Here is a 14,933-nt window from a genome sequence, read left to right on the forward strand (position 1 = left end):
CCTATGTATGTGGTTATGCTTGGTAATAACACTGATACTTTTCCTTCTTTCTATCTTCAGAGGTGACATTGTAATTGCAAAAAGTCCAAGTGATCCAAAATCAAATATTTGTAAAAGAGTAGTTGGATTGGAAGGAGACAAAATCCTCACCACTAGTCCATCTGATATGTTTAAGAGCCTCAGTTATGTAAGTAATGTTTCAATTATGTCATTATTTTTTTCTATCATAGTCAATTAATATTAACTAAGTACACTGAGAAAACAAAATGGTCTTCCAAAATGTCTGTATTGAGGTGAAGGATGTCTCAGCAGTTAAGGACACATACTGTTCTTTCAGAGGGCCCAAGTTTGAGCCCCAGCACCCAAATCAGATGGCACATAGCCCTCTGTAACTCCAACTCAGAAGATTCAACACTTTTGTATTCTTTAGCCACAGGCATTCACATACACGTGCACACAGACAAACCTACATATACATATGTACATATTTAAAATTAATAACTTAAAAATATTTGTATTAGCATATACTAATTATATATTTTATAGTGGGCTTCACTGTGACCTCCTCATACATGTATATTAGTACACAGTACTTTGATGATATTCATTTCCCATTCCTCTTGCCATTGCAGCTAATCTACCTTTTCTTGTCAGCCAGTTCCCCTTTTACTTTCCTGTTCAGTTTTGGTTGTTGTTGTTTTGGTTTGATTTTGTTGTTGGTAGTGGTTCCAGTGAATTTCATTGGGGTTGCTTATAAGAGTATGGGTGGGTACAAAGTAATTTATTCCACCCGTAGGTACCACTAGAGAAAATGTCTCTTGCCACTGCCACTCATTACTTGCCACAAATCATTAACTACAATAGCTCTTCAGGTAAGATTAGGTCTTTTGAAATCCTACCCACTTTATGACAGAATATCTATCGATGGACCTAATTTTGAGCAGGTCTCATAGGGTAGTTAAAGCTTTTGTGAATTTGAGAGTGAATAGCCATTTGACGTCCAGAAAAGGGTGTCCCATAGCACTCCACCCCATTCTCTGTTCTAACATTCTTGCTGCCCTCTATTCCGAGAGTCCAAGAGGGAATGATATAGATATCTCACTTAGGGTTGAACATTTAATGTTCACTTATTCCTCAGTGCCGTGACAGTGACTCTCTTCAGTAACTGGTCACCACTGAGAAAAGAAGACTCTGTTCAGAGCTGACAGTGATGTGATAAAACAGCATTGATCAAAACAACTTGGGAAGAAAGGTTTTATTTCAGCTTACACTCCCAGGGCACACTCCATCACTGTGGGAAGTCAGGGCAGGAGTTTTGAGGCGGGAACTGAAACAGGACTGCTTACTGGCTTGCTCTTCATGGCTTGCTCATCCTGCTTTTATATATAACTTAGGACTACTTGTCTAGGGTTAGCACCATGCACAGCTGCCTGGACCCTTCCACATCAGTCAATCAAGAAAATGCCTAGTAGTCTTGCCTATAGAGTCTTATGGAAACATTCCCTCTCAATTGAAAGTCCTTCTCTTGTGTTAACCAACAGAGGACATAGACATAATTACTTTGTGGGCAAACAAACAAAAATGTTGGAGGCAACTTAACAGGTATGTCATGTCTATTTAGCAAAGTAACAACTTTTGTTTCCCCATTATGCCATGACCTTCCTAGTCATGGGCTTTTGATCAAGTTGAAAGTACCAGAAGTGAATTCCATCCTGTGGAACAGACCCCAAATCCAGTTAGAAAGCAATTGGCTGCCTCCATAATATATATATATATATATATATATATATATATATATATATATATATATGTATGCCAGTGGGCACATCTTACTTAACCTGTCAGTAATGTTGCTTGCGGAAAGAATCTTTCTTTGTATTTGAATTTCATCAAGTAGAGTTTAAATGTATTAAAGACAGCAACAGCTTATTAATGATAACATTTTACATTTTAGTTCTTTCTAAAATCCTATAGAATCGCCTCAATTTGAAGAGAAACAATATATTTACATAGTCTTAAAATGTCAGGAGGTATTCATTACATAAGAAATAGTAATGATTTTATATGGAAGGAAACCAGTTAAATACCATCTTCACCAGTGGTCAAGGTCAACCTTCATCTGTACTAAGACATACCAATATAATGTAGATTAAACCACAAAGAAGGGCATATGACTTTTATGACACTTTTATCAAACAATAACAACAAAGCAACTTAATTGTTATCAAGAGAACATCAAATTATGAGTTGAGAGGATCCTAGGATACAGTTGACTAGTGCATCTCAAAAATGTTTTCACTGGGTGTGGTGGCACATGTAGGTGATCCCAGCACTGGAGACACTGAACAGGACAATCTCTAGAGTGAGTTCAAGGTGACCGTAAACTACATAGCAGGACCCTGACTTTAAAAAGTCAGAATGGAGGGCCATAGAAAAATTAAATTGCATATAATCAACTTCTCTTTACAACAGAAGAATGCAGAGGGAATAGGATTGAAGAATACCAAGCAGATGTACTATATTGGTTTTTCCCCCAGTCACATTATCATTATAGCTTATGGGAAAAGATGTGATGGCCCTTTCTTTACTCAACATATACGCTCTTTGATAACTAGGGCTTAATTTTCTACTTTAAATTTTGTGTGTTACTATCAAATTATATAAATGTCTGTTAACCAACTTCACCTCTATTCTTCCCTAAAATAAGCTAATAATTGAAGTTTGTCTTCATCATTGTTCCTTCATTTTGTGCCTTGATAGCTTGATTACTCTATTAAGAGAGTTTGCCCAATAGTTTATTAGTCTATTATGTACCATTGAAAATGGAGTCTGGCTCAGCCATGTAAATGATTTTTGACATATTGCTATAGATCTAGACACAGAGTAATTGTTAGCTGATAGTGATGATGTGAAGATGAAAGCCTGGTATCAGGTAATTCGTTTTTTTACTGTGGCTTTCTTTATGAGAATTGTCAATATGTCATATGCTTTTATCCTCACATGACTATTCTCATACCATGAGGTATTCTAGTGATATCTAAGTTGTTTTAGCAAAAAGAATCTTCTTCAGATCAGAAATAGTTTTGTCAAGAGTCAGAACAAAAAAGATATCCTTATTATGTACATATAAATACCCTAATTTATGCATGTCTGTTTCTTTGTTAAACTCAGTAGACTAGGAATATCAGGGCTAAAAGGTTTACATCAAAATCCTTGCTCTGAATAATCAGAGAAGACAACCAGAGAATTACAAAATGTGAACTTTTTGAATATTCTGTTTAAGGAAAATATTCATCAAATTTTATATGACCAATGAATGAGCAAGTTAGAGGCCACCACTATTGTTTTCCCAAGAGTGTTCCAGTGACTTTGGTGTTTATAAGTGCAGTGTACACAACTGAAATACATTTTGTAGAACGGCAGACTCATTTGGTCACTACAACTGTGACATAATCACGTAGGGACTAGCAGTATTTGTCTGAAAAGAAAACTACACAATAGGGAGGCTAAATAAACCACCTGTTTCAAACAGGAGTTGTGTTTTAAACACCAGATCTTGTCTCCAGATATACATTCCCCACCAGATCATTACATCTCTCAGAATAGGCTCTACTTTTCTATTATTTCAACTCCCATCTCATCAAACTATTCTTTTTCTTAAATTTATTCATCTTTTCTATTTTAAAAAAGAAAGGCAATTATTTCTGGTCAGGAGTAGTATTAGTTGTTCAAGAAGGTAGGTTTTTGGGTGTGTGTGTTTAGAATTTATTTATTTTATTTTCTTTTTATTTATTTGTCTTTCTGTGTCTGTAAAGGTCTCTGAGGAGGCCAGAAGAGGGAGTTGGGTCCTCTGGAGCTACAGTTACAGGTGCTTGTGAATTGCGTGCTGTGGGTGCTTCGCCATCTTTCCAGCCCCAGAAGCCATTTTTGGTAGTTTTTCTGGGCTCATTTTTTTATGTCTCAAGAATTGTACAGCTATTACAGAACCACTTTAGCAAGTGTGCTCTATTGATCAGGCGAGTTCTAACAAAAATTCATACATGTGTGGAATACTCTGAAAACATACCCCGAGCTGCTTGTGGCATTTGCCCCTTTAGAGTATTGCTACCTTTAGGCTGTCTTGGGAGTACACTAGTATTGTATTTTATAAAATAGTTTTCTTATTTTACCTATGTATTCCTTTAGGAAAACCATTCATATTTATGTCAATTGAACTACACAGTAAAGATATGAAGTGTGTTTTCAATTGGCAGCAAAACCATTTATTCTATTATGTAGATGGCTTAGCTAGCAAAACAGCACATTGTCATTGATGCCTAGAATATGCTGTGTGGCACACAAGAGAAGTCGTGTTGTTTGTAAGTTTGGTAAAACCTTAACTTAAGCAGGTCCTGGTTAAATGGTATAGACTCATTTTATTTAGAGTCCTAAAAGACTGCTCTACTTCTATCTAGTAATGGATTTATTTTAGAGAAAGGGTCTTTGCTGGCTCAGGACAGCCTCTTATAGCTGAGACTGGCTAGGAATTCTTGTTCTTTCTGTGTTTTCTTTCAGATTTATATAAAATACAACCTGTTTTCTGAACTCCAGAATCTCATATCTAACATAAATAGATAGTAGTCTATACCCTGACTTTTTGGCACCTTTATTGGGTTCTTCTTCCTACCACCCCTTTCCTTTCTTCAGGACCAGGTAGAGAGGAAAGGACATCAATATTGATAGATTATCCTTCCTGCTTATAGGGCTATCAAGTTCCTTGGGGCAAATTCAATCTTTGTGGTCAGGATATCTCCAACTAGTAATTCAGCTGGTGCAACAGCCACCACCTTTCTTGGGGCTCTGACATTTATATACCCTCTGAAGAGTTTCCAGAATTCCCAACATAGATTTTGTTATGCTGACAATATCATACTCCTGCCAGAGCATGAGACAAATCTTAGCTGCTGTAGACAATCTAAAGCACCTCCATATCCCACACCTGCGATGAAAACAAAAACATATTCACATAACATTTCTGTGTTTTTAAAAATTCCGAAATTCTCAATATAGTAGTCATTTCAAACTTTGTATTTCAGAAACTAAAATCCTTATTTTCTTGGCCCAGTGGTTACCTCTTTCTACATATCAGCTGTAGTAAACACATTCTATTCTTCTGCTTTTGCAAGCCATGAAGTTTGCACTCATTCTTGAGTTTTCTTCTTTCACCTTACTGTGAAATCCATTGGAAACTTGTGGCTATAACTTCTAAGAGAACAACTCAGATTGTGTCTTGATACTGTCACTGCTATCATGCTTATGCAAGACAAGCCGACCTTTGCTGCTGCTGCTGTTGCAGTGATGTCTGAACTGCCACCTTTAAAACTCTTCCCATGTTCTTGCTTTCCTATTCCTTCATGGCATATTCCCAAACAGTAACTGAGTCCATCCTTTTAGCTGTTGATGCTTTCTAAGATCAGCTGTCATTCTTCTGCTCAAAGACCTTCAGGTACCCTTATCTGATATAGTAGATCAGTCTTAGCAGTGCCTACAAAGCTCACCATTCCTTTCCCCTGCTGCCTTTCTTGTAATTAGAGCTTTATTGGAACATAGTAGTACTCATTGATTTATATATTGTTTGTGTTCATCTTCACCAGAATAGCAGAATTGAGCAGTTGACAGGGACAATATTGTACAGGGTCTCAGCTATTTATTCTATTACCAGAAGTTTGCTGATACCTACTCTAGATAAGGTTTTAATGTCAGAGAATTCTTCTGATTGTTGCTGATTCTCCAGTATGCAACTATAATTTCACATCTATTAGCTTCTATCAGGATACTAGGGATTTTGTTATTGTTTTTTTTTTTTGTGTGTGTTTAAGACAGGGTGGCACTAACCATGTTTGCTCATGAGTGTAAACCCCAGTCTTCAGAGGTAGAAGCCAGAGGTTGGAGGTCATCCTTGGCCATTTAGGGAGTTCAAGGCCAGCTTGGAATACATGAGACCCTGTCTCAAAACAAATAAACAAACAAAAACCCTACTAACAACCCCCCTCACCCCTCAAAAGGTAGGTGCTCATTTAGCCTATGCTGCTCTTAAACTTGTTTTACAACCAAAGTTAGTCTTAAAACTTCTGATTCTCCTACTGACACTTCCCAAGTGTAAGGTTCTCAGATATGTAGTGCTACATCTGGATATTTTCAAAATGTTTGAAGGCTGGAAAGATGTACCGTAAGTAGGTCATGCTCTAATTCTGCTTAACTTCTAGTGTAGTTTTATCATTAGTTTCTATTGCAGAAGTGGATGATACAGCTTTCAGAAATGTAGCTTTTTTTCTGTAGCTCATAACACCATGTTACTGCTAATCTTGGCTTGGTCTGATCATCACAGAACACTTAAAAGCTGGGCTACCACCTCACAGGATGGCAGATGGAAGTTGAGAATATTAGAATTCCTGTTAGTGTGTACCAGGACAAAATACCAATTAAAGGTTGGCATAACTAACTCAATCTGGATTGGATTGTAAGTTTTAGAACATTTATTAAATAAGCACACTGAAAATCACATGGCTGTGAATTGAGTTACATTTTATTTATTCATTTACTTATTTATGTAATGTTTATGTATATTGAACTTCATTTAAATAACACATAAAGATATGGTGAAATTGAGTTCTGTATGACCTACATTGGTCTCATTTTTAAAGGTTTCATACCTTAGAAAGGCTGTGGTGTGTTGGTATGGTGGCAGCTGAATTACCTTTGTGCAATTCAGTGCCTGCTCATTAGGTTGTGTGGTCATAAAGCTTTCTACATTTAAGTTGAAGTACATGAATGTGCCTTTTGGATTTATTTACCCACTATGATACTTTGTTCTTTTGGTCTTTGGTTGGTTGACAGATTACTAAAAAGTCAAGTTGTTGCCTGTGGTTCTATAAACTTGTCCTTTTACAGAAAACATTTACTTTCCTGTAGTTGTGTAAAACTATGAATCTTTTTCATTTCTTAAAAAATACTATTGCATTTATCTAGTGTGTGTGTGTGTGTGTATGTGTGTCTCTAAGGACAGCTTATAGGAGTCAGTTCTCTTGTCCCACTATGGGAGTTCTGGGATGAAACTCAGCCATGGCAGCATGTGCCAGTATCTTCTGAGCCATCTTGCAGTCACCCATATTCAGTATTTCAAGCAAAGCTTCAGAATCTCAACCATAGCATCTTCTGTGTGTTTCTGCCAAATTCAGTGCATTTCTGAGATTGTTGTTGCATGCTTGTCTGACCTCAGTGAGGGGATGTGTGCTGAGGGATGGTACTCATGGAGGGCCTCTTCTCTGAGAGGTGAGGAAGGGGGAGGGTAATTGATTGGTAAGAGAGGAAGAAGGGGGCCTGTGATCAGGGTGTAAAGTGAATAAATAAATTAACTAATGAAAAATTTTAATAATGTATGTTTTCACATTTAATTTATAGTTATCAAAAAAAGAAAAAGTGGCAAAACTTTTTGGTTGTCTTTAATACCACAAGATTCTAGTATTATACACAGAAAGTGTCCTTACCAAATTCTAATATACAATTAAGATTGAGTGATGGAGGCTGAATAAGGAATGTAATATTGCTTGCGACTCTTTTGTGTCAAACTTAGGTGTGTTAATAATATTTTTGTTCCTCGTAAAAAATAAAAGCGAGTTCTTTGTTTCAGAAAGAGCTAATTAAATGTACTCAGGATGCATTGGTGAGATTGTGTTAGTACTTGGAAATGCAACTGCACAGCAGGAAGAAAGCTAGGAAATACTTAAATCAAACTGACAATGTGCAAAACAGCCTTACCAACTAGATAGCGTTGGAAAATGGTCACTTTGTATACTTAATACTAATAGTCCTTTAAGGTAGATGTATATGTTTAGAATTCAGTTGAAACCCCTGAGTATCCTAATGCTGGTTTTCTGTTTGTTTAAGTGTCATTTGCCTTTGCTAAATGTTGCAACCATCTGGTCTTGTATTAACCAGTTATATTATTAACAGAAAAAGTACTTATGTGTGAGGAGAGGAATCATCAGGTGAAAGGGCTTGTTTATTATGAGTTGCTGATACACTAAATTCTAGGTCATTTAGATAGAAGGACTACCTAATAATGTCACTTACTACACTATATCCAAGCAAGGGACTTGCTTTTTTGCAAACTCTGGTGATAAAAGCCATACCACACATCCATTTCTCAGCAACAGCTCCAGGTAATCAATCAGGGCATGCTACTAATGCCTTAATTGCAGCTGCTGGGGAGGATTATGTTTACTCTCTTGCTAAAGTGAAATTCACTACGGAGATGACATGGCTCTTTCATCCTATAGCTAACACAGTTCAGAAGATAAATACCACTAATAGTTTACTAGTCTGAAGTGTTTTTTCACTTACACGTTAACAGTAAAGAATCATCTCGCAGGCCTCTTATTTCAGTGTTTCTGGTGCCTTCTCTGAACACTTCCACAATAGTTTAAACTTAACAATTATTTTAGAATTTTGTTTTACAGTCTTTTTTTAGATTTATTTATATATGTATATGAGAACTCTGTCTTCCTGTATATTTGCACAACAAGAGGACATCAGGACCCATTATAGATGGTTGTGAGCCACCATGTCATTGCTGGGAATTGAACTCTGGACCTCTGAAAGAACAACCAATGCTCTAAGCCATCGAGCCATCTCTCCAGCCCTATAGTCCTATTGTACATCTGAAAATACGTTTATGAAGATCAGAGTTTGTGGTTAAAGATTAGAAAGCTGTTCTGAAATTAATGCATATTGAACACTAGGAGTATTTCAGTGATTTATATTTAGACAGTAGTAATACTATTGGTAAAAATATAGAAAGACTTAATCTAGTACAGTAATGTGTGTGTTTCAGTGTATAAGTTAATTGATGCTTCTTCACTTTAATGTTGCCTAAATGTAATTTGAGAAAACATAAGAAAGACTGAAATTGTACGCAGCTGGTCAATAGAAGTGCTGAACCCTACTACAAACTCTATTGTGATTAAAGAAAAATGTTCTACCTGTCAGATGGCCTCCTACTGTCTGCTGGGGAAATATAATGATTGTTGCCAAGACAGAACAGGTTCAAATGTCTTGGAAGAAGCAACTAATGAAGTTCTTGCCCTGCTTCCTTAGAAAATTAAATTTTGACAGGTTGCATGTAGTTTCTGTGACCCAGAATCTTAGCCAATAAAAGTATTCTCACATACTAAACTGTTTTTGGCTAAGGAGAATAACATAAAAATAAACATGCATATTTTAAAGTGGTTGCACATAGTCAAAAAGGAAGAAAATATTGGGATTTCATGTCATTGTACGAAGAATCTAGATAGGTGAAAGGTTTTCTTCTAGTTTTTTAGAGATTCTACAAGAGAATAACACATTACTACATGTGACACAGTAGTGCTTGTATCATTGCCAAGTGCGTACATAAAGCTAACAGGACGAGACAGCCAAGCAGTATAAAGAAAATGTAGCTATAGATGAATGATTTAGACATCTAAGGTGGAACTAAAAATTCTCATCTGCTTCTTGTATCTGCATCTGAAGTGACTTGAAATTTGACATGATTTCCCTTTTTAAATTAGTCAAAGTAGCCGGGACTCTGGGAACATATACTAAAAAGGACTTCTGGCCCTAACCAATATGGTCCCTGCCTTAATAAGGCTGCCTCAGGGATAGCCAGGTCACTGAACTTAGAAAAGAGGGCAGAGGGTGAATGACAGAGAACACTTTGTCATGAGACCTAGAGGAAAAAGTGGAGTATTATACACTTGGTAACTGCCAAAAGAAATTTCCTTGGGGGTAGAGGGGTGGAGCACCATGAAAGAAATGACAATGAAAAGACAAACTCAGTTCCTTGTATTTCTCAAGCAGAAGAATAACAGGAAATGACTTAATTTATAAAAGATCATTCTGGGATTAATGTAGACTATCAAAAGACTATGGAAATTTCTGGAGGTGAGGAACCTGTTTAATAGGCTGCAAATGAGATCTAATTAAGGTTGTAACATGGAAAATGGAAAGTAGTAACAATAACACAGAGATATTGAGAAAATACCAAGATCAGATTGGACTTGGGAAGAAAGGGAAGCCAAAAGGCTTCAAATTAATATCCAAGTTATTAGCTTTAGTGAAAGATTAAATGGTCCTGTGGGGGAAGAGACTAATTTCAGAATTAGAAGATACATACAAGTTTAAGCATTTACTAAAACTCCAAAAATAAGAAAAGAATGCAGTCAGAGGATGGGAAGTAGTGCTGGCTTTGGCCATGACATGGCTGCTGCACTCAGCTTACAGCAGCTATGGCTATCATCATAAGATCCATGCAGAATTAAGGCAGCAAAACTTATGGCAGAGGTGGGGTAGATGATCTTTAGACCTCATGTTTTACTGAGGAGTTATGGGTAGATGACAGCTGCTGGGAGCAGGAGAATTCTTTTGTGAAAGTGTGGCCACTTGAAATTTTCTATGCTCCAGTGTGATGCCCCAAACATATGCAGATATGGATAAGCACATTGGACTTAGTGAGTTATCCCCCATAAAATGACATGAAGTTAGGAGAGGGATGTGTTTAAACTTATCAGGGAAGTTGGAAACAGGGAAATGGGAATGAATATGATCATATTTCCTTGCCTACATGAATGATAATATCAACAATAAAGAAAAATCATAGTAAGTAATTTACTAATAGTCTTAAGATACATTGTATTTTATATTAACTGCTAATATTCAGTTTGTTTTCATGATCTCACAGTCAACACAGTATTTTATTGCTCTCAATCTTATAGCATCAACCCTAGTTTTTAAACCCTTCACCTACTCTGTTTTGTACATTATCATAAAAAATGTCTCCTGACACTGATATGTTGGCAACTGTAACCAACAGCTCTCTAGTTGAACTGAAGGTTGACTCAACAGGAGTGGGGCGAAGAAGAAAGGAGGAACATGCTTGGTACTACCTGGGCCTAATGAGGTCATAGACAAGAACCTACTACCACCATTCCGACATTCTAAAAGTTATCCTTATACCAACAGAGAAGTGTAGCTGAAAGAAGCTTCTCTTTACATCAGATTAAGCCATTACAAAAACAAAAACAAAACAAAACAAAAACCCCCACAAACTAGATACAATGCAGAGATGAAGGGATAATAGGAAACCAAGTCCCACCAGACATACTTACCAGACAACCCTTTCCCTTGAGGCTTGGGGAACATTATAGAAGATCCAAAAACAATTTAAGAGCCAGAAGTCTGCTGTGAGACTGTGTCTCCTAGAAATGGTTACAAAGGAATACCCAAAATACAATCTACAAACCACAAGAAACTCAAGATGAAGGAAGACCAAAGTGTGGACACTTTGATCCTTCTTAGAAGGGGGAACAAAATACCCATGAAAGGAATTGCAGAGACTGAAGGAAGGACAATCTAGAGACTGTTCCACCTGGGAATCCTTCCCATCATCAATCACCAAACCCAGACACTACTGTGGATACCAGCAAGTGCTGGATGACATGAGCCTGAGAGGCTCTGCCAGTGCCCCACTAATACAGAAATAGAGGCTCACAGCCATCTATTGGACTGAGTACAGGGTCCCCAATGAAGGAGCTAGAGAAAGGACCCAAAGAGCTGAAGGGTTTGCAGCCCCTTAGGATGAACAACAATATAAACTAACTAGTACTCTCAGAGCTCCCAGGGACTAAACCACCAAACAAAAAGTGCACGTGGTGGGACTCATGGCCCCAGCTGCAAATGTAGCAGAGGATGGCCTAGTTGGTCATCAGTGGGAGAAGAGGCCCTTGGTTCTGTGAAGGTTCTATGCCCCAGTGTAGGGAAATGCCAGGGCCAGGAAGTGGGAGAGGGTGGGATGGTGGTGATGGTGGGGGAAACAGGTTTTTTTGGTTTTGGTTTTGGTTTGTTTTGGGAGGGGAAACTGGGAAAGGAGCTATCATTTGAAATGAAAATATCTAATAAAAAAAAAGAGAGACCTAAACACTGCCAATATCAATAGGCTTGCTAATATGGAAGGGGAAAAATCTCAGGGATTTTTCCTTTGTAGATGTGCCAGATGTCCAGTCCTAGACAAATCACAGGCAACTAAAGAGTTCTGCAGGAGAGTCAGCTCAAGGATGATCCCCTGATTATCTGTTGTGTGTAAATTTTAAAAAACACGCTACCGCCTTCCCAGGATCTCATCCTATGCTCCAACCTCTCCTGGTTACCTTAGTCCCATCCAGTTTAGCCCAGGATGGATAGCAACGAACCCCCAACCTGAGAAAGCAGGGAGCTGCTGTTTACACTCCACCTGTGACTCCGGCTAGCACACCTAGGCTGCCAGCTACCGCCCCTGTTGCTTTCTTTTTCTGCCCACCTTTGCCCCTCAGATGGAAAACAGTAGACAGCTTTATTATTACTAGCCAGATAGCACAACTGCTGGGCACTGAATCTCCTGCCCTAATCTTACCAGCTATCAGCTAGCTACAGCCAACCTCCATGGTTTGCACCCATGGTGGAGGCTGCAGGCCCTAGGTGCCCTGAAGCCTTATACATGGTTGTTCATGCTTCTTGTTCGAAAGCCTGGCTGAAGGACTTCCCCTTTCGCTGTGTCCCTTCTCTTCCTCCTGGGGAGGAAAGTCTTTGCCCAGCAATTGACTTCCTCCTCCTTTATTGACCAAATCAAGAACCAATTAGGGAACCAGATTTTAGTATTAGCTCCTCCCTCTACAATTATCCAATACAGAGTGCTCATCCCTGAAATCATATGCACACCAACATCAAAAATGCAGCAGACTGTATTCATGTGTGTGTGTGTGTGTATGTGTGTGTGTGTGTAAAAATAATAAAGAGGCCTTCAATTTAACGGGATGAAGATGGACATGGGAGGGGCTAGAGGGAAGAAAGGGAAGGGGAAATGATGTAATTATATTTTAAATAAAAAAATACACACATTTAAAAATATCACCTGAGCTGGGGTGGTGATAAGTATCTGTAAAGCACTTGGGGAACTCAGGCAGAAACACTGTCAGTTTGAAGCTAATATGGGGTATAGAGTAAAACTCTTGACTGAGAAAAACATAAAACTGTTATTTGTCATCATTCCTATAATTTACTATTTGTATTCACAAAGCTTTCACTCTAAGTAATTTGAAAGATTTATTAGAATTGTGCTTTGATGAATAAGATATAAGTAGGAGTGTCTATCAAAACCAAGCATACAAAAATGCCTTTGTAAATAATGCATAAATAATATCAATACAACAGACCTACTTAAAAGTAGGCACTTTTAATCATGCCTACTTTTAAGAGAATGGACTTTTTCCTACTGGTGGCCATCAGTTTGAGTATGAATTGTTTCCTAATCAAGTCCTCTCATGAAACAGTTATGCCTACCTACACAGGTCCAATAGGCACCTGAAAAGAATGACAAAAATTCCTCTTCAGCAATAAATTCATACCAGAATGATCTTGGGCTTTGGAAAGAATTAGGTGACATGACAAGAATAGTTGAAGAAATGGCTAAGCAATTAAGAGCACGAGCTGCTCTTGCAGAGGACCTGGTTCAATTTCCAGCACCTATGTGGTAGTTCATAACCATCTGTAACTCCAGTTCCAGGGAATTGAGAGCCCTCTTCTGAACTCTGCAGCTACTGCATGCACATATACATGCAGGCAAAACACAAATAGAACTCTTTTCTTTGAGAATACAGCTGCCATGGTCGTGCACACCTAGTTTGAGGCCAGCCCAGCACATACATAGTTAATTCCAGGCCTGTCATGGGTACATAGCCCCTCAGCCCCCTAAAAGCACCTAAAACCAGAAGCATATTTGCATACTTTTTATAATGTGCATCTGATTTGCCAACTATTTAAAGGTTTTTCCCCCCAAAGAACAAAAAACCCTCACTATTTAGTATGTACTGCTGTATTCTCATAGCTCTGAAGTGACTTGTATTGCAATAAATTGTTGGGTTTTTTGCATTTGATTTTTTTTGGGGGGGTCATTGTCTCACTATAGTTCAGACTGGCCTGGAACTCAGTTCATGACCTTGGCTACCTTAGACCCTCTAGCAATCCTTCCTCATTATCCCATGTGCCACCGTGCTCAGCTGGAATAGTATTATTAGTAAACTACTTTGTTTCTGTATATAGGGCCATAACATGGCTGCATTTTGGATGTCTAAGTCATAATTAAGCAACAGAATATGCTTTATATAACTAGAGGTGTAGATATTTGACTGAATACTGCTTACTTGGAAGACAGTAACAAAATTTAAATGTCTAGTAATTGTTAGATTAAATGACATCTTATGAGTCTACATTATGTGGAGTTTTTTTTCAAGGCAAGGAATTAAGCATTATATGTTCTTAGATTTTTTTTAAAAAAGAGAGATTTTTAAAAATGTGCTTAAAATGGAATGCTTTTGAGACTAAAGTGTCCTTCCTATATCACTCCCATTTTAATTTGCTAAAACAGAAACAAAATGGCCTGATCTGAATGGTTACAGAAAGTGTATGTTTCCTGTATATTACAAGAAAAAATGTGCAAAAAAGAATTCCTAAAGGATCATTCCTCTTATTGCTTTCATGTTTTAATGCACTTATTAGAAGAACCATTATGCATAAGCCATAGATAGGGCCAATGCATACTTATTCTTTTGCTTATAAAGTATAAACTGGGCAGTGGTGGTGCACACCTTTAATCCCAGCACTTGGGAGTCAGAGGCAGGCAGATTTCTGAGTTCAAGGCCAGCCTGGTCTACAGATTGAGTTCCAGGACAGCTAGGGCTACACAGAGAAACCCTGTCTCAAAAAACAAACAAGCAAAAAAGTATAAGATTTATAGTAAATAAGGGGTGTACTGGCTACTTTTGTGTGTCAACTTGACACAGGCTGGAGTTATCAGAGAAGGGAGCTTCAGTTGGGGAAGTGCCTCC

At 37.9% G+C, this 14,933-nt stretch overlaps 1 protein-coding gene across 13 annotated transcripts in view; it reads left to right on the forward strand.

Moving 5' to 3' along the window:
- The window catches only part of Immp1l (inner mitochondrial membrane peptidase subunit 1), a 60,086-nt gene that overhangs the window by 38,724 nt on the left and 6,429 nt on the right, over nt 1-14,933 (forward strand). For all 13 annotated transcript variants that reach the window (XM_031371268.1, XM_031371274.1, XM_031371272.1 and 10 more), the window contains one exon: nt 61-187. In XM_031371268.1, coding sequence (XP_031227128.1) covers nt 61-187 — 127 coding nt within the window. The remainder of the gene's footprint in view (nt 1-60; nt 188-14,933) is intronic.

The sequence above is a fragment of the Mastomys coucha genome, unplaced genomic scaffold, assembly GCF_008632895.1.
Source record: "Mastomys coucha isolate ucsf_1 unplaced genomic scaffold, UCSF_Mcou_1 pScaffold15, whole genome shotgun sequence".
Taxonomy (NCBI): domain Eukaryota; kingdom Metazoa; phylum Chordata; class Mammalia; order Rodentia; family Muridae; genus Mastomys; species Mastomys coucha.